The 21,331-nt window shown below is 49.9% G+C and overlaps 9 protein-coding genes across 9 annotated transcripts; 4 read left to right on the top strand and 5 right to left on the bottom strand.

Moving 5' to 3' along the window:
• Positions 1–1,681: 1,681 nt before the first annotated feature.
• MYCFIDRAFT_163010 (uncharacterized protein) lies at positions 1,682–4,859 on the top strand. The gene is made up of 2 exons (XM_007926603.1): positions 1,682–2,098; positions 2,159–4,859. The coding sequence occupies exons 1-2, from the start codon at positions 1,751–1,753 to the stop codon at positions 3,629–3,631; spliced, it is 1,821 nt and encodes a 606-aa protein (XP_007924794.1). The 5' UTR covers positions 1,682–1,750; the 3' UTR covers positions 3,632–4,859.
• On the bottom strand, positions 4,223–5,131 carry MYCFIDRAFT_195300 (uncharacterized protein; the record flags this gene model as incomplete). The annotated part of the gene is made up of 1 exon (XM_007926602.1): positions 4,223–5,131. One exon carries the CDS (start codon positions 5,129–5,131, stop codon positions 4,223–4,225), a length of 909 nt encoding a protein of 302 aa, XP_007924793.1.
• A 53-nt stretch (positions 5,132–5,184) lies between these two features.
• Positions 5,185–6,747, bottom strand: MYCFIDRAFT_214637 (uncharacterized protein). The gene has a single exon (XM_007926601.1). The coding sequence runs from the start codon at positions 6,645–6,647 to the stop codon at positions 5,616–5,618; it is 1,032 nt and encodes a 343-aa protein (XP_007924792.1). The 5' UTR covers positions 6,648–6,747; the 3' UTR covers positions 5,185–5,615.
• A 524-nt stretch (positions 6,748–7,271) lies between these two features.
• Positions 7,272–8,123, top strand: MYCFIDRAFT_134394 (uncharacterized protein; the record flags this gene model as incomplete). Its single annotated transcript, XM_007926600.1, has 1 exon — positions 7,272–8,123. The coding sequence occupies one exon, from the start codon at positions 7,272–7,274 to the stop codon at positions 8,121–8,123; it is 852 nt and encodes a 283-aa protein (XP_007924791.1).
• Positions 8,124–8,391: 268 nt separating this feature from the next.
• Positions 8,392–9,861, bottom strand: MYCFIDRAFT_173206 (uncharacterized protein; the record flags this gene model as incomplete). Its single annotated transcript, XM_007926599.1, has 5 exons — positions 8,392–9,433; positions 9,475–9,557; positions 9,598–9,630; positions 9,660–9,805; positions 9,843–9,861. The coding sequence occupies 5 exons, from the start codon at positions 9,859–9,861 to the stop codon at positions 8,392–8,394; spliced, it is 1,323 nt and encodes a 440-aa protein (XP_007924790.1).
• Positions 9,862–10,099: 238 nt separating this feature from the next.
• Positions 10,100–11,378, top strand: MYCFIDRAFT_163005 (uncharacterized protein; the record flags this gene model as incomplete). Its single annotated transcript, XM_007926598.1, has 5 exons — positions 10,100–10,219; positions 10,268–10,295; positions 10,349–10,371; positions 10,423–10,598; positions 10,650–11,378. 5 exons carry the CDS (start codon positions 10,103–10,105, stop codon positions 11,287–11,289), a joined length of 984 nt encoding a protein of 327 aa, XP_007924789.1. The 3' UTR covers positions 11,290–11,378.
• Positions 11,351–12,296, bottom strand: MYCFIDRAFT_210800 (uncharacterized protein). Its single transcript, XM_007926597.1, has 2 exons — positions 12,162–12,296; positions 11,351–12,106 (listed from the first exon to the last, which is right to left on the bottom strand). The coding sequence occupies exons 1-2, from the start codon at positions 12,219–12,221 to the stop codon at positions 11,693–11,695; spliced, it is 474 nt and encodes a 157-aa protein (XP_007924788.1). The 5' UTR covers positions 12,222–12,296; the 3' UTR covers positions 11,351–11,692.
• Positions 12,297–13,103: 807 nt separating this feature from the next.
• MYCFIDRAFT_117036 (uncharacterized protein) lies at positions 13,104–14,492 on the top strand (the record flags this gene model as incomplete). Its single annotated transcript, XM_007926596.1, has 1 exon — positions 13,104–14,492. A coding segment is annotated over one exon (1,389 nt), but the record flags the coding sequence as incomplete, so codon positions are not given.
• A 132-nt stretch (positions 14,493–14,624) lies between these two features.
• Positions 14,625–18,622, bottom strand: MYCFIDRAFT_173203 (uncharacterized protein; the record flags this gene model as incomplete). Its single annotated transcript, XM_007926595.1, has 23 exons — positions 14,625–14,641; positions 14,677–14,808; positions 14,832–14,881; positions 14,906–14,970; positions 15,006–15,075; positions 15,108–15,117; positions 15,144–15,204; positions 15,233–15,280; positions 15,337–15,361; positions 15,407–15,906; positions 15,951–16,102; positions 16,128–16,218; positions 16,256–16,330; positions 16,361–16,462; positions 16,488–16,596; positions 16,623–16,833; positions 16,858–16,897; positions 16,925–17,062; positions 17,130–17,385; positions 17,422–17,468; positions 17,498–17,534; positions 17,560–17,724; positions 18,618–18,622. 23 exons carry the CDS (start codon positions 18,620–18,622, stop codon positions 14,625–14,627), a joined length of 2,406 nt encoding a protein of 801 aa, XP_007924786.1.
• Between the last annotated feature and the right edge of the window lie 2,709 nt (positions 18,623–21,331).

Below are 21,331 nucleotides of genomic sequence, written 5' to 3'. Positions count from 1 at the left end.
TGCACGCAGTTCACGCCGACCGAACGGCATCCCTGCGATGGCGACACTTCTCCAGGCGGGACGAGTGCCAAGTGCCACCGCAAATCTTTAATCGAGCCAGGCGGTGTGCGTGCGCTTGATTTCAGCGACCGTGGCACGTTGTCGTAGGTTCTGCGGCGTTGCATCGTGTAAATGCAGCATGCACGAGCGACCCTGGCCTTTTGGAAGATCATCCTAACGTTACTAGCTTGTCCCGTGGCTCCCGCTCTGCAGCAAAGACGTCTTGGACGGAGGCTTACCGCAGTTTCTGAATGATGTTCGATCGGTGCTGAGCTTCTCATTTGTTGTTCGGCTCTCACCGTGGATCGTGCTTCGCGGACCGCATCGCATAGCGGAGAGACAAGGCCTGGCCAGCCAGCTCCGAGCTCAAGACTCCACACACTTCCGTCTTGGGCTTTGTGCTCCAAAAGTCATACGTGCACCAAATGGACTGAGACGCCAAAGCACACACACGCCCTTCAAGGTTGAGGCTGTACAGTCCGCGCCAAGACTCCTTGTTCCTTGGCAAGTCCGTCATCCCTTATTATGGCTCTTGCTGGCTCGATAAAGACTGATTCACGGTTCGCCTGCCCCTCTTTGGCTCTGCCTGAGGATTGGATCATTCCACCGCTGCGGACCAGTCCCAGCACCATTACTGCCTGCGCCGGGGTTACTTAACAGCCATACAGTTTGACTACATTGCCAAATGCATGGGTGGCCACTAGTTCATATAAGAAACGCTTCGTCCATTGTTCGCTGCTGCTGTGCTGCCGAGCAAAGCTGTGTTTCTTGGACGTCCATGCTGCTTCCGAACCCAAGCGCGACTCCACACCCCACACAATAACAGCAGTGGCATCGCAGCCTTTTATGGCCGCATACGACATTCAGAAGCACTTTAGCGGTCTCCGAGTCCAAACCGCACGCCGACGCGGTCGACCTGATCCCTTTGCGACGGGCTTCGAAGATGATAGTGAGGAAGAGGACAGGAAGAGCAGACCCAAGACCAAGGCACTGCCCGTGGTCAAGCCGTCGCCATCACCGCGACCGCCCCGAGCACCGTCCGCGAGCAAGAGCGTGAGCTCCCCCTTTGCATCCATTGACGCCTTTCGCGACAGCGACGATGACTTCCTAGACGACGTCCCCACAAAGAAAAGATCCGACCGCCGTCCCAGTCCAGCACCTCGGAGAGTCGCCGCAGTAGCGCGCGTGATCGACGGATCAGGCCGGCGTGGCAGTCTCCCGGCGCTCAGTGAGGCGAAAAAGGCTGCAGCGCTCGCAGCAGGCAATTTGGCATACCTTGACGACAGTTCTGACGACGAGACATACTCCAACTCCACTACTCGCACTGGTCGCGGCGCAAGCCCGGCTCCGTCAACCAAACACAGAGGCTCAGATCCTACCGACGGTCTCCCGCGCTCGTCCACGCCGCACGGCACTCGACTACCTGCTGTTGCCGAAACATCACCCAGGCACAATTCTGCTGTAGCTGTTCCTCTTCATACTGTCGCGTCGCCCTTCGCTGGAACTGTAAGTCGAACATGAATCACGTGATCATGAAATCTCGCGCTAACTTAGCTTCCCCAGAAATACCTGGAAGATAGCGATTCTGACGAAGAAGCCGTCGCTTCCCGCAAAGGCAGTGCGGAGGAAGTCAACCCTGACGACCTTCTGAAAGTGGTAGACCCGCTGAAAAAGAGCCACGAAGTGCAGAGGGTCGACAAGCCGAAGCAGAATGGTTCCGGCGTCTCCTGGAGAGCCTTCTCAGCCAGCCGCGCCGAACAGCGCACCGCCGAGATCGAGGCTCTCCAGGCAAATCTTAGCAAGCGTGGAAGAGCAATATCCTTCTGCCCAACTGCGCGAACCGACGACGGCCGAAGAATCCCTCTTTCTTCCTCCGCTGAGCGACAAGGTAGCTTCCTCGGATCTCGCCGACCTGGACAGCCCAGAGCAAAATCTCCACCGCGACGCGCAGAGGATGTCGCCGCTGACCAGGACGAGATGGCTGATCGGGAGTCTTCCATCAGCGGAGGACCTGTCGGAGTCTACGATCCTGCCGAGTTCAAGACGAACCCCTTCACCGGTAAGTCTAACGCGTAAACATCACCCCATGCCATGAATCGCGCCAACATTTGATGTGTAGGAGAGCCGGTCCGCCGGTCGAGCAACGAGGTTAGGGACGAGAAACAATCAGGAAGTGCCGACAGCGTCCCTGACATCCGCATCGATGATATTTCCGTCCAATGAAGAAGCACTGCAATCGCCACTATCGCCACCCGATCTGAGCACGTTGACCGACTCTGTGGAGTCCATAGCTGCAAAATTAATGGTATCGCCGCAGACTATACCCGAGTCGCGTCAAGTGGACCACTCGCTTTCGCCTGTCGCCTCGTCGATTGAGGACATGTACGATCCGTTAAGCCGGAACTCCAGCACGCGATCAATACGGATGCGTCCTCAACGGATTCCTGGTGCAGCCTCTCGACGTTCTTCACGTAGATCGAACTCTGCGCAAACCTCGGTCAGCCCCGCCCATGCATTCCTCGCCAACTGGGGAAAGGGAGATGTGGAAGAGAATGCGACTGAGTCGAAGCCTGACGACGAAGGCCAAAGCATTGGACTGAACAACGAGTACATCATTGGTCGCACGCTCAATCGAGGCGGGTTCGGCGTGGTCAAAGAAGTGCATTCGATCGACGAACACGGCAACCGCACTGTTCGCGCTGTCAAGATTGTACGGAAGAGCATAACTGGGGTCGGCGAGGCAGAAAACGAAAAGGCGCAGCAAGAAGTGGAGCACGAAGTCTCGATATGGCGATACCTCCAGCACCGACATATTCTCAGTCTTCACGCTGTCTATGAGACTGACTTCGCGACTTTCTGCGTCATGGACTTGAACACAGGTGGCACACTTTTCGATCTGGTAAGGAAGTCAAGACAAAATGCTTCCAGCAGCGACGGTCGCAAAGGTCTAGCACCGAAACTGGCGAAGAGTTACGCGTACCAATTAGCTTGCGCGCTGCGATATTTGCATGAGGACATTCGAGTCTGCCACCGCGACGTGAAGCTCGAAAACTGCTTGATCGACATGAGCGTGCCGAATGCTGAATCCGACGGTGGAGTGTTACGACTCTGCGATTTTGGACTTGCAGACTTCTTACACAGCGAGAGCATGGACGAAGGCGCTGTCACAGAGCGCGACATGGAGTATCTGTCACTATCTGGCGAGCTCCCCAAAAGGACCGCGTCCTCCATCATTGGCACACTCGAATACGCGTCGCCGAAGGGGCTCTCCGTTAACCGCAAATTGTTCGAAACAGCCGGCGATGTCTGGGCTTTTGGAGTAATCGTTTACGCGCTTTGTACAGGAGACCTACCGTTCCGACATCCCATGCCCAGCAAAACCGCAGAACTTATTCTTCACGCAGAATGGGATGAATATGCGCTTCGCCATGCCGCAGCGGGCGGAGCTGAAGTCATCGATCTCGTTAAAGGATGCCTGGAGAGAGATATAGATCTGCGCTTCACGATTTCGGAGGCTCTTCGGAGTGAGTGGTTTGAAGGCTGCCGCGAGATGTGCGAGGAAGATTGCGCGAGAGGGCTTTGGGCGTCGTAGAGACCGATCAAATGGCGCAATTGCTCTCAGCGACTCCACGACTGGACGGGGCCTCCGCCAACGAGCTCCTGCATGGCCGTGTCGCGCAAGACATACAACACTGAGCGCCATTGAACCGATTTGGAAAGCTTTTAAAAGGGCATCACCCCGGACGACATTTACGAATTCGCAACATTTCACGGCCTTTGCACATAACTTGCGACATTACCGATACGACGCTTATGACATGACAGGAAAAGAGGAAAGAGGCGGATACAGGCCTCATGGCGCATGGGGAAATTGGAGGCTTCATATTCAGGTGATGACGTGCACACACACACGAAATCACTTCATGTAACTTCATAGTCCGCATCTTTTTGTTCTTCTGATTTGTGCGTTTGAGAATACCCTGAATAAAGGCGGAATAGCGAGCGTGCGAGCGACATTGTGAATACCAATTCTACTCAATTGAAGGGGAAATTTTGAGGCACAAAGACCAACTTTTTAGAACTTGTTTCTCGTGTACCACTATATACCTAACTCGTCTAAAACCTCCTACCAAAAAAAGTCCCTAAAATTACAGTCTCTAATCACTCAATCGTACTTCCACCTCTAATTCGGCATATTGTCATCGTTGATCGGAAGTCGATGCCAACCGGGTCCCATACTCCAATCACCGTGAATGGATTGTCCTTGAACATCGACATAGTCTCCCGGATACCCTCTCTTCGGCACAAGACACTTCTTATCCTGAATTCTGTAGACTGCACAATTGTCTGGAACAGCCCACTCGCCGTCAGGTAAAGTATGGAGTCCCCGCTCCATTCCTCCACACCATTCCTCTCCCGTGAAATCCTTCTGGACTTCGAGACATTCTTCTTGCCAGGTGGAATATACTGCGCAGCAGCGTTGAGTCTGCCAGACGTTGCGGCAGTTGTAGTAGAGGTCGGCACCGTAGGGTTGATCTCTGCAGTCTTTGGGAATGGGAGCACCTTGGACGAACAGGTCTTCTGGAAGTGGAATCGGGTGGTCATAACCTGCTGCTGTTGTGTCGTTTTGGGGTTTCACGAAGCCGTTGGCGTCGATTCGAGGATCTTTGCAGGCTTCGATGGCGGTCCACCAGTTTTCTTCGGGTTTTCCTGGCTCGCCGCATCGGTACTTTCTGGATTGACCGAGACAGGTCATGGGCCATGGGTAGTTGGGATGGCAGGCCCAGTGGCCGTAGTTGATTTTGCAGAACTCTTCGCAGTCGCCGCGGGCGAAGGCGCGTTTGATGACTTTGTCAAGTTGTTTTGGGTGGATGGGAGTATTTCGGAAAGTGTAGACTTTCGGTGGTCCACTCTGGAGGTTTTCGGTCTCCATGAATCCCATAAGAGTATTGTTGTTCAATGAGATTTCATCATCGAAGTGTGACGTGTCGGTGACCGTCTCATAGATGTTGTGTGGCGGTAGCGTAGCTTTGGAGATGGCCGCCGTGGCCAGGAGAAGGCCGAAGAGCGGTGACACGTTGATGAGCCTCATTTTGTCAAGTGTTGTGGGTGCTTTGTATTTTGTCTTTGATGGTCGTAGTACTTGAAGGTGATCGTTGTTGTATAGAGAAAGATTCAGGTAGAGTGTCGAGAGAGTTATTCATATACGAAAGGATTCGCCGAAGTCTTCAGGTCCTCAGCTAAAAAGTGAGAACAGCCTTGAACTGTACCACATTTTGCTCAAAAGCGACGGCTTAAGCTTGTGTCGCGTCAGCAGTCATAGAGCTGTCCTCCACAACCTTGGGCCTGCTATTGGAGAATCTGCGGCAGCGAAGAAAGAACTACATCTCTATGGCTCTGTGAAGAGGTCGTGTCGTAAACAGCAATATGCACGCTCTGCGTTCGATGCTCGAGACCGGGCTGCTGTCCGCAACCTGCGGACCACTGTTCGCACTGTCTAGCGGAGATATCCATGGCGACAACTTCCGCGCATGCTGGCCGTCAGTGCAAGCGTCACGCTGATTCCAATAGGGTGTTCAATCGTGCAGGTCACGCTCCAACGTGACTTCAGGCGTATCGATGCGATAAATAGTCTTAGCAGTGTTGAAGTAAGCCTCATATTCTACCTCGTCGACACCGTCACCCGCTGGGAGGTCGTAATGGTAGTGCCCGCCCCGGTTGGCACCATCTATCGAAAAGCAGTGAGTGTGCTCCATCCGAAGACCTAGCTTTTTGCCTGGATCTGCCGAATGGAAGACTGTCAGGCAGACAATTGGCGCCTCAAAATCGTGGTAGGTCAGCCAGTCGTTGAGCTGCTTGGCATTTTTGAAGGGCATCTGTTTCTTAGGTGGAAAGTCAGGCATGACATGAAAATGTGCTTTGCCAGCCTTGATCAGGAATATGCCTCCCATGCTGATTGGCCGATCATCACCATACTTTTCTGCGAGTGTCTTTCGAATGCATTCGGTGAAGCTCTTGTGATGGCCAGTCCGGGCTCGCGCTGAGATTTTGATCACATCGCCAGGAAGGCCAGAGGAGCCATACAAATTCATCATCAGTGCACAGTCAGTCGTAGGACTTCTTTCGCAGACAGCCGCATGTCTTCCATTGCTGTCATCGAACTTTGTATAGTAGGTCTGATTGACGACATTTTCGAAATTGTTGCTCCAGCTCAGGTTTGGGGCAAGCTCGGAATTGAGACCAATGCGATGGAATGGACCTGCTCCGGCGCCAAGCAAATGGCCTCCATCGGGATCCATTTGCATTTCCTTTGCAATCTCTATCAACGAGTATTTGCATTCCAGTCTTGGCTCAGGAAACAGATTCGGCTGTCCACCAATGTCGGCAACGCATTCATCTCCGGAGAGGCCTGGTGCCGCCAGATAATACGGAGGATGACGAAGATCGGGGCATCGCTCGACGCTGACCTTTGCTTTCTCGAAGTTGGCTCGTAGAGCTGGAGTCAGTACGTCGACAAGCTCTTCCAAAGACGGAGGAGCGATTGGATGCTTAGTGGTATTCATCTTGCGAGGGAGGAGCTGCCGGGTGATGGCTTGAATCCTCTGCATCGAAGAGATGGAAGTAGAACAAAAGAAGATGCCAAGCAGAGAAGGTCCATCATCAGCAATGAAGTCACTAGGCTCCGGCTGACCTTCCAACGCGATATTGTCTGATCTGGTGCTGCGAAGTGTTCGTGTCGGGGGCGAAAGGGAAGAGAAGAGAAGAAAGAGTTGTGGTGGCTGGGGACTATGAGTTCTTGGCCTTCGGTCCGTGCGCCCTTGTGTTCATCAACGGGTCTTCTCGACAGAAGCAACGAACGCCGTCTGGTTCCAAGTGTACTGTATAACACCATCAATATGCATTTCCCACCAAGAACGTCCCGATATCGCTGAATGAGGCAATACTTGGACGAGCTTATCCACGAGTAATTCCTCGGGCCTCCACCAGGGCCTGCCTTTTACCCCTCTTCAGTAACAGAAACCGCCTCCTATACGTTCTACCGGCAGATCGTTATGTTCAGGTCGGATGAGTTTCCCTCTGAAAATTCGTGATCTGCATGCTTCGTCTCGAGGTCGGTTGACTTCTCACCTCACCTGCTTGACTACTTTCCGCTCCAGAATGTGAAGACCTATTGCTGCACATTGACATAGTACCGCTTCTTCCAAGCTTGTGAACCTCTACGACGACCAGCCATGACAGCCGAGTTTCCTATCTATCCAGATCTCAAAGACAAAGTTGCTCTAATCACAGGCATTGGCCAAGTTGGACGACCCAACTCCGAGACCTGGGGCAATGGAGCGGCAGCAGCGAGGATACTCTCTCACAATGGCGTCAAGATCTTTGGCTGCGACCTCAACCTCTCAGCCGCAGAAGACACCAAGAGACGATTACAAAATGACAACCCAAATGCCGTCTGTGATGTTGTCAGCGCCGATGTGACCAACATCAAGGACATTGAAGCATTTGTGAAAGCAGCATTTGAGAAGCACGGCAGAATCGATATCCTCTACAACAATGTCGGCATGACAGCACCTGGAGACCCCGGATCTATCACCGAAGAAGTTTGGCAGAAAATGATCGATCTGAATCTGAATAGTGTCTTTCGATGTTGTCGGCTGGTGTTGCCGATAATGGAGAAGCAAGGTTCTGGAACGATCATCAACAATGCTTCCATCACCGCAATGCGATATATTGGCAAACCTCAAATAGGGTACGCTACGGCGAAAGCCGCAGTGGTCCAATACACGAAAGCTACGGGCTGCATGTATGCATCTAGAGGTGTGCGCATGAACTGTGTCGTTCCTGGTCTTATCTACACGCCTCTAGTCGAGAACTTGGAAATGAGTGATAAGGAGGAGGATCGTGAAGTGGCAAGGAAGATCACTCAGCATAATGTGCCAATGGGTCGGATGGGAGATGGCCACGACGTTGCAAATGGTGTGGCATTTTTGGCGAGTAATGTGTCCAGATACATTACGAGCCATGCGTTGATTATAGATGGGGGGATTACTGAGTCTACTGGAACAGGCTTTGTACAATCATAGAGAAGACGGTAGAGACGAATGTTAAAAGGCACGAAGCACTGGCATGATCCCCGGTTGTTCTGGCGTCCTACGCTACCTCTAGATATCGCTAACCCTCAATCAGTTCCAAGAGAATGAGTTCGTGGTCATCCGCTGTAGAGATCGAAAAGCGCTGTCGAGGCATGCGGTGCAAAGGTCCAGGACTTTGTGGCTGAAGATCATGCCATGGAAGTTTGGATACTGTGCTCAATAGAAATGATGCAGCTCTCAACGCCGAGGAAGTGTACAATCAATATATTCTACTCGTCCTGTTTTCCTTGCGTTTCGATCTCCAATCTCGGAATCCTTGAAGAACACTTCTCCGATTCTCCTTTCCATTGGTCTGCTCAACCCTAACCCCATAGAGTAGAGTAGGTGCTTGCGTGGGCTTTGGTATGCCTTCGAGTGCTTCCTGAGTCTGTTGTAGTTCTTTGTTCCTGTCAGACTCTTCTCCAGAAGCTCTGATGATACTATCTACCCTCACACTTCCAGCACTGGATGTCGAAAGTGCTCTGCGGACAGGTGCGGGATGAGTAGAAGGCACGTTTTCAGGACTAGAGTCGCTTTCCTCGGAAACTCTGGTTCCAAATTCCGGCCGGGCTTTGCGCACCTTTCGAGATCTTGTCAACTCGGGTGCACTGAACATTCTCGGTATCTTCGACCATCTATCGTTCGGAACAGCAGGTACGATATCGTCTTGATCATCTGAGAGTTCACCAGGAGGCTTGAGTTGTTCCTTTCGCCACGACTCAAGTTTAGAAAACCTTTCCTCGGCCATTGTCTTACAAGTCTCGATGGTCATCCTATGCCGGTCGCAGGCGGTGTTCTTGTACAACAATGCGAGTCGGAAGTGTAGCTCTTCGTAGAGAGGGTCTTCGGCGTAGAAATAGAAAGCTTGAAATGCTTTACAGAGGCTGTCGTAGTTCGATGGTGGTCGAAAGCAGCCTTCACGGTCTCCAAATACACAGACATTATTGTTGCCCATATCCAATATGCCCAGTCGAAGGAACAGGTCAATCTTCGGACCATCTAGCCAGTTCTTAAATTCGTAGTAGTCAAAAAGATTGCGCACGACCTTTTCGCTCGTCATCTGTAATAAAGACTGCATCGAGTCGACTTCTTCCCGGCAAGAATCCTTGCTGGCTCTCGGGTGGTGGTTGGAATGATCGCTGGAGGTTCGCTCCGGTTCCTCGGATGGCGACTCCATTATAACATGCGTGATATCTGATGCTGCGTGGAAGTCTGGACTCTGAGCCTGCGACATGGCTTTGAGACAAATAATGCTTTTGCAGCTGACAAGACAATTTTGTCTGAAGGAAAGCGAGAGACAAACATACCTGGTCGCAGTCGCACATGCTTCCGTTTGTTGCCAGACCGACATTGAACTGAAGTCGACCGCATGTGCCTGCCTGTTGACTGATGCAATGTGAGGTGTCTACTCTGTGCCGTGTGTCACGGCTCTGTCTGCGAGGTGCAGAATGTCTTCGTCCTTTAGAAGTGATTCGCATGATCCTGGACTGAATCTGTCGTATAGGCGCAAAGTGCGCATACCAAGCCTCCTCCTGCGATCAAAGGGCGAACAGGTCCATTGAACATTCGCGTCTCCTCACGTCGCTCACGGGATGAAGTTGCCCGGTTCCTTGCTCTTGCTAAGCTTGCCGATACTTCATGTCGGCAGAATGATCATTCCATTGGGCTCACGAAACTGGTACGCAGCCATGCTTGGGTCGTGAGAAGAGCTTCGGTCTTACAATGAAGTTGGTGTGTTCTCCAGGAGTTCGCTGCGTATTTAAATCCATTAGTTCAGAACTGCCAAGCCTCCAGTGACCGACAGTGAAAGCTGCCCCACCCTTGTCACATGCGTTTACAACCCTGGCATAGCAACCAACCAGACCCCTCGTTAAACGAACTATACGAGGCCTTGAGAGCTGACCTGTACACCACACAACCCCGAGATCACGATGGCGGACGACGAACTCGCCACGAAAGCTCCAGAGAGCGATGCTCAGGAGGACAAGCAGAATGAGAAGGAAATACCTGGAGACTCAAAGGTCGACCAAGGTGCAGCCAGCATGGGCGTAAGCTAGGAGTCAACACCAACTCCCACACATATTGATGAGTTACAGGAGCACTGCACGACCGATCGACCGACCCGTATGAGAAATGAGACTCCGAATGTCAGGAACAATAGCTGACCTCGAATCTAGCGGCGGGAGAACAGCCTACTGGAGTACGATGCATGAACTAGAAGTCCAGAACATATACTGAGCTTGTTCAACAGGAGATCGCAAAGTACAATGATGTCGAGACGTATATCGCGAAGCCGGCCGACTATCCTCATTCGCCATCCAAGCTTCTGTTACTCCTGACACCAGGCACTGGAATCCATTCGACCAATAATCAACTGCAAGCAGACAAGTTCGCCGCTGAAGGATTCTTGGTCGCTATGCCGGACCAGTGAGTGGTGATGATACAATATGCATGTTTGCAGTATTCTAACTATTGTAGATTTGCAGGCGACCCAGCAACCTCAGCTTCCAGAACGAGCACCTCCACAGCCGAAGAGAAACCCAGCATGATTGAACAAGTAAAGATGGGTATAGCATCAGTCGCCAAAAGCTTCACTATCGATATGTGGCTCGCAAGACACACTCCTGAGAAAGTTCTACCGCTTCTTCGAAAAGCCATCGATGGTATCAAAGAGGAGTTCGCGGACGCTATCGCCCATGGAGGTGGAATCTATGCTGTTGGATACTGTTTTGGAGCAAAATACGTCTTGCTCTTGGGCTCTGAACTTCACGCGGATGTCGTCTCTGGACAGAGCGAGGCAGAGCAAGGCATAGTGGAGAAGGGACCTCAGATCAAATGTGGTGCCATTGCCCACGGAACACAAATCACAGCGGCAGACCTCGAAGGCTGCCAGACACCGCTGTCGGTGGTTGCTGTGTCAGAGGACAGCTTATTCCCAGATGAGATTCGTGAGGCTGGAGTCAAGAAGTTGAAAGAGAAGGGAGTTGAGATTGAGGAGAAGGTCTATCCTGGCGTACCTCATGGCTTTGCCGTGTTGGGAGACTATGCTGATACTGCGATTCGAGAGAAGCAGCGCGATGCTTTCCAGCAGATCCTGGAATGGCTCAAGTCGCACTAAGACGATCGCGAAGGGGAGTTTGAACGAGTCACGGCGAATAGAATAACAAGAGATTAACGATGAAATGAATGAGGGCATGACCGATCGAGTCTTCAGCTGCAGGACGCACGTCCAGTACTCGCCATCACTCGGCAACAGTGCGACCGAATCACATTATCGCAAGAGCTCAACAGCCAGCTGGGCTAGTGCACCCGATCGATGCACTTTATGGCTTTCTTCCCATGTGACCGTATATGGAGCAGGATATATTATTTCACCACAGACTGAGATGGGATCCGCTCTCTACTGATGCATCCTCCTGCGACCTTCGTCTCATGCTCTTTCTTCTCTGTCATGCCCATTCCTTCATAGAATCAACACACGCATAGCATCGCTCCCTAACGCCATAATAGTCGCCTTTCTTCTACGCACCATCGCCCCAAATCCCGATCACACTCATCGTCAAACCCAGTCCAGAGACAGCGGTGCGGATAAATTCGAGTCTCTGCTGATCTCTCGCTCTCTTCTCCACCTGCTCGCCGTTGACCTCGCCAGTCTCCCGCTTGGCAACAGGAGACTTCGCGTCCCTGTCCATCAATAGGTTAAGCGCTCCGCCTGCGCCTGCGACCAGTGCCGTCCAGAGGAGATAAGGGTGTCTGATCCGCGATGGCGAAAGTGCGAAGGCAAGGAGAAAGCTGGCCGAGGACAGTGTAGATAGCGTTCGGATGTGCAGGGTTGCGAGGCGAGTGGTTTGGTTCAAAGTGTATGCGGCTGGCTTCGCGGAGGGCAGAGTGAGTAGGCTAGGGAGTGATTGGGTCGATAGAGTGTATGATACGCCCTGGGCATTGAGTCAGTGGAGTGTTTTTGATTTCTCAGATATGGATGATGCATACTGTGAGCAACCCAAGACTGATCGTACCGACGAACTTCGCTAGGCTGATGGCGGATGGCATCGTGGCGATATACGTGAGGAGGTCGTGTCAATGCTGCGCGAGATGGTATTGTGACAATGCGACAAAGCTTGGTGGTGCAGTGTGTTTGTCTTTGATAGAGGTACCAGATGGAGGTATCACTAGAATACTGACGTCTCTCCATCTCGCTACTCCACCTGCCCGCAAGGGTCAGCTCCCACCGAGCTACTCGGCGCCAATCTTTGCTCTCCTATCTGCACACTACCACGACCAACTTGTTTCGGCTTCAGTATGCGTCCTGTGGACTTCGGCTATGACTGGCTTGGGTGTCCAGAAAGAATGCTGCACCACCACGCTGCAACTCGCGCACAAAGCAGGTATCTCAAACACATGACGCGAGCATAATGCGGACGCGTTGGAAAACAGTCCAAAGAACGTCCGTGTAACGAGGGCAGCGTCTCATTACGACAGTAACCAAGACTGGCCGCGGAAGATGGCAATAGTGATGCATGGACCAGCGAGGAGTAGAGATATTCATCTTTGCGACATCTTCACATGCATTGTAAAGGATCCTGCCATTACGGAATGTCCAGTATAGGCAAAAATGGTACTCCGGTACAGTCTCGACAAGGGCGCCAACGCTCTCGCTATGAGTTGTTCGAGAGACTACGATAGGCCGGTTCACGAAAGAGCTCATGGCCGACGTAGGAGCTCGCGGCCGGGGAGCTGTGTTCTTGCTTATGGTATCAGTATCGGATTTTCCAGGCTCTGCGCAGTCTTGCAAGAAGATAGGCAGTGAAACAACAGCATCCATATTGAGACACCATGAATTGGCTATGTACGCCGAGTCTACCGTCCGCGAGAATACTCCCCAAGCTGATGCACCAAACAGCAGCGATCCTATTTCTCCTCCTGGTGCTCCCGCTGCACCGATTGATCATTTATCTTGTAGACAAGAAAGGACTGAGGCGATTTCCAGCACCATCCATAGCGGGTGTCTCATCTCTCTGGCGTATCTGGCACAACCAGAGGTTCAATCATTATGAGGCCGTTCATCAGGCTCACCTGAAGCTTGGTAGCCATGTTCGCATCTCTCCAGACCACATTTCCATCAGCGATCCCAGAGCAATACCGGATCTTTATGCTCACGGCAAATATATGGAGAAAGCCGCATGGTACGATGCCATAGCAGCTCCAAATGCGAGGAACATGGTCGACGCTCGAGAACCTGAGCACGGGTTCAAGCGAAAACTGCTCGCGCATGCGTTTGCTCCAAAGACGATATTGGATCTGGAACCTGTGTTCCACCGTGTGACTGCCAATCTCTTCGCATACATGACCGAGATGGAGAAAGCCGGGGAGGCTGTCAACATGAAAGATTACCTGAACTACTTCACGATCGATGTTCTAAGTGAGCTTGTCTGGGGCAAGTCCATGAATTGCATACCAAGGCGTACAGACATGGTCGACATAGGCTTGATAGGTGGCAGGCCCGCTCAGGCTCCTTTCGTGTCGTCTGTTTACCAGATGCAGTTGGTCAACACAATGGTTGGATTTAATTCTTCCCTGACGCTTCAGCTCAAGAAGTGGCTCACCCGATTCCATCCATATCGCAAAGGCGCAATCGATTTTGATCGGGTCATCTCATATTGGACAAACATGAGGCAAGAGAGCGAGGAGTCTCCTTCTGATCTCTTCTCCAAGCTCATCAGTACTTCGAAAGGAGAACCCACCCGCTTGACTCAAGCTGAATTGCTAACAGAAGTCAATCTTCTGATGTCGGCAGGAACAGACACTTCGACAGCTGCTTTAGAGAATACGGTCTTTTTCTTGTGCAAACATCCTGAAATCCAGAACAGGCTTCGCAAGGAGCTCGATGATGCAATGACTGAGCCAGGAATACCCAGCTGGCGTACGGTGTCTAATATACCATACCTACGAGCTATCATCGACGAGTCGCTTCGACTACGAGCAGCATCGCGGATCGGCCTGCCACGAATCGTGCCACCTGGAGGGCGGGTGATCGCCGGTCAGTACATACCGGGTGGCGTGACAGTCTCGGTGCCTATCTATACAGTACACTTGGATCCTGAATACTTTGAGGAGCCGGAGAAGTTCAACCCAGATAGATGGATCACGGGTGACAAAGTGAAGATGAACAAAGCCTATATGCCTTTCAGTATCGGGCCGAGAGCATGCATTGGCCGCAACATCGCACTGTTTGAGCAATTGATCTTGATCGGTGCTTTGGTCAGCTCGTTTGAACTTCGGCTTGCGGATGAGACGCTGGAATTAAGATGCCTCGAAAGATTCAATGCGTGCTCGGATGACCTGTTCGTGTTTGGTCGGGGGCGATCTCGCGAGGCTATTCCTGCGTAACGGGCAGACAGTTCCTCCTTTGCCACGTTCGGATTCTTCGTCGTTGACCATCTAGCTCATTCGACTTCAACCTTTCAGTTCTTCTGGAACAATGCAAAGCGATTGCCATAAGGGTCACGAAACTGCATGAAGGTGCCACCAGGGCCTGCTGGCGTTTTATCGAGAGCCTCGGTGCCCCCCAATTCTACGACCTTCGCAGCAGCCCGATCAAAAGCTTTAGTCTCCATATGCGAATGCTTCAACAAATCTGCTTACCTTATCCAAATCTCCCACGACGCAGTTGACTGTCATTCATAGACCGAGCTCTTGCGGAGATGGATCGCCTGGAACTCCGACAATGCCACCACACACGCCTGCAGCTATCAGTCAAGCTGTCAAGTTCCTGGCAAGTCGAGACGTGGAAGTGGACGGACTGGGTCACCACATGGATTGGCGAAGAATGTCCACGATGGGAAGAGCGAGTACTCTCATTACCTCACGTTCCATTACACCGTCCAAGCTACCATCAGTCCTTCGACTAAGCATGCAGCTTCCCTCCTAACTCATCACAGGAACAAGGCTCCAGGCACGAACATCAGCTTTCACCTCTTCCTACTGGATACCACGCGAGAAACTGCTCACCGTCTGAATACCGCCAGCTTCGATACTGTTACTGTTCGAAAAGCCGGCAAAACATTCATCGCGGCCTCAAACTTACAAGGGAACGAAACAGGAGATCCAAGCTTCAAATGACAATGTCAAACGGATTCTCGGTCTTCAAACCCGATCGTCAATTCACGTACAGATCCGCGATGCTATGAAGCCTTCATGAACATTGCCTGTACGCGATACCACAACACCCGCCTCACTCGCTCGGCTTGATATACTTGATCGATCTCCCACCGCCAAGATCCCTCTGACACCCCACATAATAAGTACTCAGACTCCTCTCTGCTTCGCCCTCACATTCCTCTCCAGAATAGATGTTGATCATCCCGCCTTCGAAAGGTTGAGCGTAGATTGTCAAAGAGCCGATTCCTGCTTCCGGAACCGTGTAGCACTCGCCTGATTCGAGACTTCCGGGATAGCCTCCTGAGAGGATGCTGCACATGGAGTCTGAGTTGAGGCTAGGAGGGAGATGTGTTAGATCATGTGGCCCTGTGGGTTGTGTGGGAGATGTGGTATTTACCTGACGCTGAGTGACTCTGGTGCTGTTGTGGATTGTGGAGCTGGAGCTGCTGATGCAGAGATTGCTGCGATAGCAATGAGCGCGAGAGAACGCATGGCGTGCATTTTTCTCGGAATGTGCGTTGCTGCGAAATGGAAAGTCGGGTGAGATGGTTTTGTTTGATTTGTGTGGTAGTGACAGCTGGCAGTTCAAGTTGAGTGGGTGTCTTCTTTAATAATGGTGACTCTCTCACTACAAACCCTCGATCCTATTATATGATCGTGAGGATTTTTTCCTGTGCGACGGAAATAGGCACAAAGGTACATGGCATCATGACTGTCGATACGACTGTTCACGTTCCTTCGCACCGCGATGAGGCAACGTGATGGCAGCTGCGCTTTTCGGGCTTTGTGCTCGATCACTCGTTGGACACCGCGGGAGGGTCGGGAGCCAATCATGCGATGATTGTGGTGTCACTGCTGCAAGGCTGAAAGCGCGGAGGAAGTGGTTGGCCTTTGTCGATCGCGGAGGAATGAGGCTGAGCGGTTACACTGGTGAAGGCAGCCGTGACCCTTGCACCACCTCTTACTCGTCCCGACAGGTGAAGTGCGTCATCAGAAGTATTCTTAGATGATGAACATTGTGGTACGAGCACAGAAATCATGGATGTTTGAGTGGGATGTTGTCCTTGCCTGTTGCCAGTTCCCACTCTCCTGCGCAGTTGATTAGCATTGGAAGCCCTCGGAGCAGTGACATTCTGCGAAACATACCACAAGGGCCACTCGCTTCCACGGTACACTTTTGTGCTCGACCAGACAGACCTGTGACTTGAAGGCCCACATCAAGAATATTCTGAATGATCTCTCCCATTCCATGATTCCATTCCACCGTCTTTGTGTTCTCGAAGACCTTGCTACCGACATCGACGATCTTCAGTATCCTCCTCTCCTATGGACCACAGAACCGGGTGACCTTCCCGGAGGAAGAGACGCCCGCCAGGTTTGAGCAGCGCAGCGACAATCTCAGCACAGCGTCTGATGGAAGGCAGCCAGCACAGAGCACCTATGCCAGTGAATGCCAGATCAAAGCTGCCTGATTGCAACACTGACAGCGCGTCATATGTGCTCGCTTCAACAAATGACAATTGGTCACCTCCGATTGCGTTCGCCGCTAAGTGCCTTGCTTGCTTCATCTATGCTCGCTGCCAATGGCGCATCACGGAAGATACCTCAATCGCACGCTCATTCCAGTTGGCCTTGTTATACTCAACATATTCTTCTGCCATACTCGCAGGATTCCCGTCGGCCTGTGTTCTGCTCAATCGGGAAGTCGTTCGAGCAGGCTCAGTAGCGATAGTCTCGTCGCTTGTGCTTTCTCTTCTTTTTCTTTGCCAGCTCCTCTACCTTTTCTTCCGCTTCTTCCACTTTCTCCTTGACCTCGTCTTTATAGAAGTATCCAGCAGCGAGTAATACTCCGATGAGCCCTAAAAGTGCAAACTCCCCTTTGCCGGGGTTCTTGATGATTGGAGAACTCCCCATGACTGTGAGAGCGAATGCTGCTGCTGACTCGCTTGCGGTCAGGCGATAGAGGGAATCGAGTGCGTTGGCAAGAGTGAGTAATGCAGCACGAGGAATAAGACAACCAATACGGGAATTTTGTACAAGTCGCGCATTGGGAAGCCTCACTTATCTACACCCGAGATCCATGTCTGAACACGTCAAGCACGCAACATAGAGTTTCGAGATACTGTTTCGCTTTCTCAGCTCAAAGCCTGCCTCGCCTGCTTTATTACCTGCCAAAGGTGGTTGGGATCAGGCTTCCTGCCGTCTCTCTTGCCGATCGATGCCGGAACACGAGCATCTCCGTCTGCTCTCGCATTCGCTCGCAACGAGTGCCATGCCGGGAATGCGTTGCTGTGCTATGCAGATGGAGAGCTTCGCTACAACTTCATAATAAGGCTCGAGGTCGTTAGGGAAGTATTGGTGCTTGCCAATAGAGCGTTTTAGCCACTTGTTACGCCTACACCAACACCTTCAGGTGGGTCCACGGATATAGTCGTACGAGCCGTCGGAATAGCTCTATATAGCAATGAACCGTGCGTTTCCGAGCTGTCTCTTTCTAGTCGCGTATAACCGTATAGATATCGCGTTTTCGAGGCGCGCCTAGCTTCGAGTATAGGCTAGAAAGGTAACTGCTTTCGAGGTGTCGCAAACTCGCTAGTATAACGCCGAAAGACGAAGAGATATTAATCTTTATCGTTCTCGTAGTAATAGTATTCGAATTAGATAAGCCGCCGCGGTAGAAACGAGAGCTTACTAAGTACGAGTTCTTCGAGTAGATACTAAATAGCTAGCCGAAGTCGTAGTTTCCGCTATACTATAGGTACGTAGAATATTAGTATAGGAAGTTAAGTTAGAAGTTAAAGTATAGCGGCACCTCGTCGTCGCTAAGCTAACTAATAATATTACCTTAGGTTTAGTAAAGTCTAGGTTAAGGAACTAGTAGAGGTATTAGATATTGCTACTATTAACTTCCGTAATAGCATTAAACCGAGCCTAGAATATACGCTCTATATAGTATTATAGCGCCTTACCTAGCCTTCTCGATAGGCTATCGCCTACCCTCTTTTTAGTAACTACGAGTCGTACCTAAGCATCGTCTTTACGAATACAATTAACTATCTCGTACGGCGCTTTAGATATCTTATCGAATAGCACCTACGATTACGAAGCTATAGTCGCCTTAAATACTTCGCTAAGGCAATAAGAAGAGCTAGCTTAGGAGGGTAGATTTAGAGCTTCGTTAATAGTTATTTTTAAGGATTCTATCGACCTGCTATCGGTTAGAGAAAGTAGTATTCTAGGCATAAGAAAGAGCATAGTAGCAAGTACTAAGGCATTGTTATACCGGACAGCATTATATCTTTAATAATAGGGCTATATAATAGCTCTAACAACGATTAGGAGATATATAAGACTTTAGGCGTTATACGCTAGCTTCGAAGAATAATAGACTCTCGTACCGGCCGTAGAATGCTATATCTTTATAGTAATCTAGCATACTATAGTGCCTTCGGAATAATAGCTCCTTATAAGCATTATCTTAGCCGCAAGATGCTTACTACTAAGTAACAGAAGTTTAATAAATACCTCGCTAGTCTACGTATTTCCGTCGAGTACGTATTTAGTTAAACTATACGCCTTTAGATATATAACACCTTTGCTAGGCAGCTATATATAGGCAAGCAGGCAGTTAGAGCCTTTATAATAGTCGGTACGCTATTAACTAACTACTATATTTGTATAGAAGGTTATAATTAAACGAGCGAGAAATACCTAATAAAGCCTCCGGACCTCTACGAGTACCTAGATATCGACAATCTATACGACACCGACTCGGAGAGCGATTAGATTCGCTTTACTATAGCGTTTACTATAAACAACCGAATAGCGGGGTCTATTAACGTCGCCGCTATATAAACGAGGCATACTCGTCGCCTTTCGAAGTCGTAGAAGTCGCATTTGCGGAGATCGCCGGAGGTGCTAAGAAGTTTATATAGAGATACTAAAACTTAGATTTAAAAATTTATTTTATAATATATATATGCCACATAATAAAACTAATTATAGGAGGTGTTTCGCTACTATCGAAAGTATATCTCTAATTTATTTACGCCTTATATACCGAATGTTAACTATATTGTCGTACTATTCCTAAAGCTAAGGTAAGCTTCTTAGATCGGCGGACCTAAGTCGAAGTTTGTTAGGACTAAAGAGGTTATACGTAATTGGTATATAACCGGGCTCGAGTAAAGCTAGGGTCTTAATGCCTTAGGCAGGGCTTAGCGCTTAGTAGTAGGCTAACTAGCCTGCCTTCCTCCTTCTCCTCCTAGTTCTCTATCGAATACTACACTAATTTACTACTACCCTATCTACCTGCTAATATAACCCTTCTTATATAGTATTCGATCTACCCTTTAAGGGTAGTAGCTAGATAGTCCCTATTTTAAGCTTTTAGCGGTATAGTTACGAAAACTATCGATTTAACTATATTACGCCTAAAGAACGGGACCTATACGTACTATTCTACTAAAACAACCGTACTAATTATTAAGCAAGGCCTTCTATACGGCCTATTACACTAAGTTAAGCATATTAGACCGATACCTACTAATTCCGCTATATCCGTATCTTAGGGGCTAATAATATATTATTAGTACTACCCCTTATAATAGCCGGTTTATTACGAAACAACAACCGTACTACCGCTAGTAGCGCTAGCAACGACAACGCTAGTAGCACAGTGCCTACTAAAGTGCCTACTAAAGCACCTACTAAAGTACCTGCTAAAGAGCCTGCTACTAGGCCTACTAAAGAACCTATAGTTCTAGGTAATAATCTAGAATTGCCTATTAACGACATTCTTAACAATATTATTAATCGACGATATAGCTAACTAGCCTTCGGGCCCTAGCCGATAACGAGACTTTAAGAAGCTACTTAGAACAGGCTTACTGCCTTACGTTAAGAACAATAGCTAAGGGATAACCTCCTCGAAATTCATCGCCTATAGGAAGCCTTAGCAACTAATGCTAAGCTAATAGCAGGACCTTCCTTACTAGCTATTTAAAAGAAGGATACTAAACTTAAGAATTGTACCGTGTTTAATAGCTCTAGCCGCAAGTAGTATAATAATTATATACGTAATTGTGAATTAAACTAGCGGAATGCACTAAGGGCCCTGCTAGATAACTATTTATTAGTCGTCTACGCTATACAATACATTAATAGCGACCTAAAACGCACCTAGGATAACTATTTTAACTCTCTTAATAATTAGACCGCTATTTAATAGCAAGACTACAAGACTATTATATTAAATACCCTTAGTAACCCTATATTGCGCTAGTAGCACGCCTAAGACTAATACCTACGTACTAAACAAAAGGCCGACTAAACCTCTCGATCCTTCGAGGCCTATCTAAAGACCCTTAAGGACGATTTGCTACCTAAAACCGACTCTATCTAGATATCTAAGATACGACCTAAACTAAGATAGGAACTAGTCCTTAAATTAGACCGCCGCCGTATGTTTAAACAGGCTAACCTAATACGTATTTAATTTATAGTCGAAGTAGAAACAGCCGAGCGGGCTGTTTAGCTCTAGTAACGACTAGAATCGAGGATCCGACTAGCTAGCACTAACCGCGGCAATCGTAGTGCCCGCGGAGGCAATAGCTAAGGGTCCTACTAAAACAATAGTACTAACAATAGGAATAGTAACGACCGCGGAAGAGGTCGTAGCCGACGGCTATATAGAGGAGGCCGTAATAGGGGCCGTAGAAGGGGCTCGTATCCCTATAATGCTAACCGCTCGACTAACAATAGTAGCAACAATAGCTACGGTAACAATCTCCCGACTAGATTAAAGTGCTTTAACTATAATAGCACTAGCTATCTACTAGGCTAATGCGACAAACCTAAGGACTAGGCCCGAATCGACCGTACTACCGCCGAACACCGAAAGCACCTTTTAGCAGCTAACGCTACCCCTATAGGCTAACCTTCTTATTAGTCGAAAAAAGAGTAAGCGCCGCACTAACTATTAGCCTTATGCGGCGTAAGAC

The sequence above is a fragment of the Pseudocercospora fijiensis genome, assembly GCF_000340215.1.
Source record: "Pseudocercospora fijiensis CIRAD86 unplaced genomic scaffold MYCFIscaffold_3, whole genome shotgun sequence".
In the NCBI taxonomy this organism is placed as follows: domain Eukaryota; kingdom Fungi; phylum Ascomycota; class Dothideomycetes; order Mycosphaerellales; family Mycosphaerellaceae; genus Pseudocercospora; species Pseudocercospora fijiensis.
This window is presented reverse-complemented; position numbering and strand designations above follow the sequence as displayed.

What these genes read in the sequence shown, in the direction of transcription:
- MYCFIDRAFT_163010 (XM_007926603.1), top strand. Translation starts at nt 1,751, where the DNA reads ATGGTTCCGGCGTCTCCTGGAGAGCCTTCTCAGCCAGCCGCGCCGAAC. An exon ending in CAAGACGAACCCCTTCACCG is followed by an intron (nt 2,099 to 2,158) that starts GTAAGTCTAACG and finishes TTTGATGTGTAG; the next exon opens with GAGAGCCGGTCCGCCGGTCG.
- MYCFIDRAFT_214637 (XM_007926601.1), bottom strand. Translation starts at nt 6,647, where the DNA reads ATGCAGAGGATTCAAGCCATCACCCGGCAGCTCCTCCCTCGCAAGATG.
- MYCFIDRAFT_210800 (XM_007926597.1), bottom strand. Translation starts at nt 12,221, where the DNA reads ATGCCATCCGCCATCAGCCTAGCGAAGTTCGTCGGTACGATCAGTCTT. An exon ending in TCAGTCTTGGGTTGCTCACA is followed by an intron (nt 12,107 to 12,161) that starts GTATGCATCATC and finishes CTCAATGCCCAG; the next exon opens with GGCGTATCATACACTCTATC.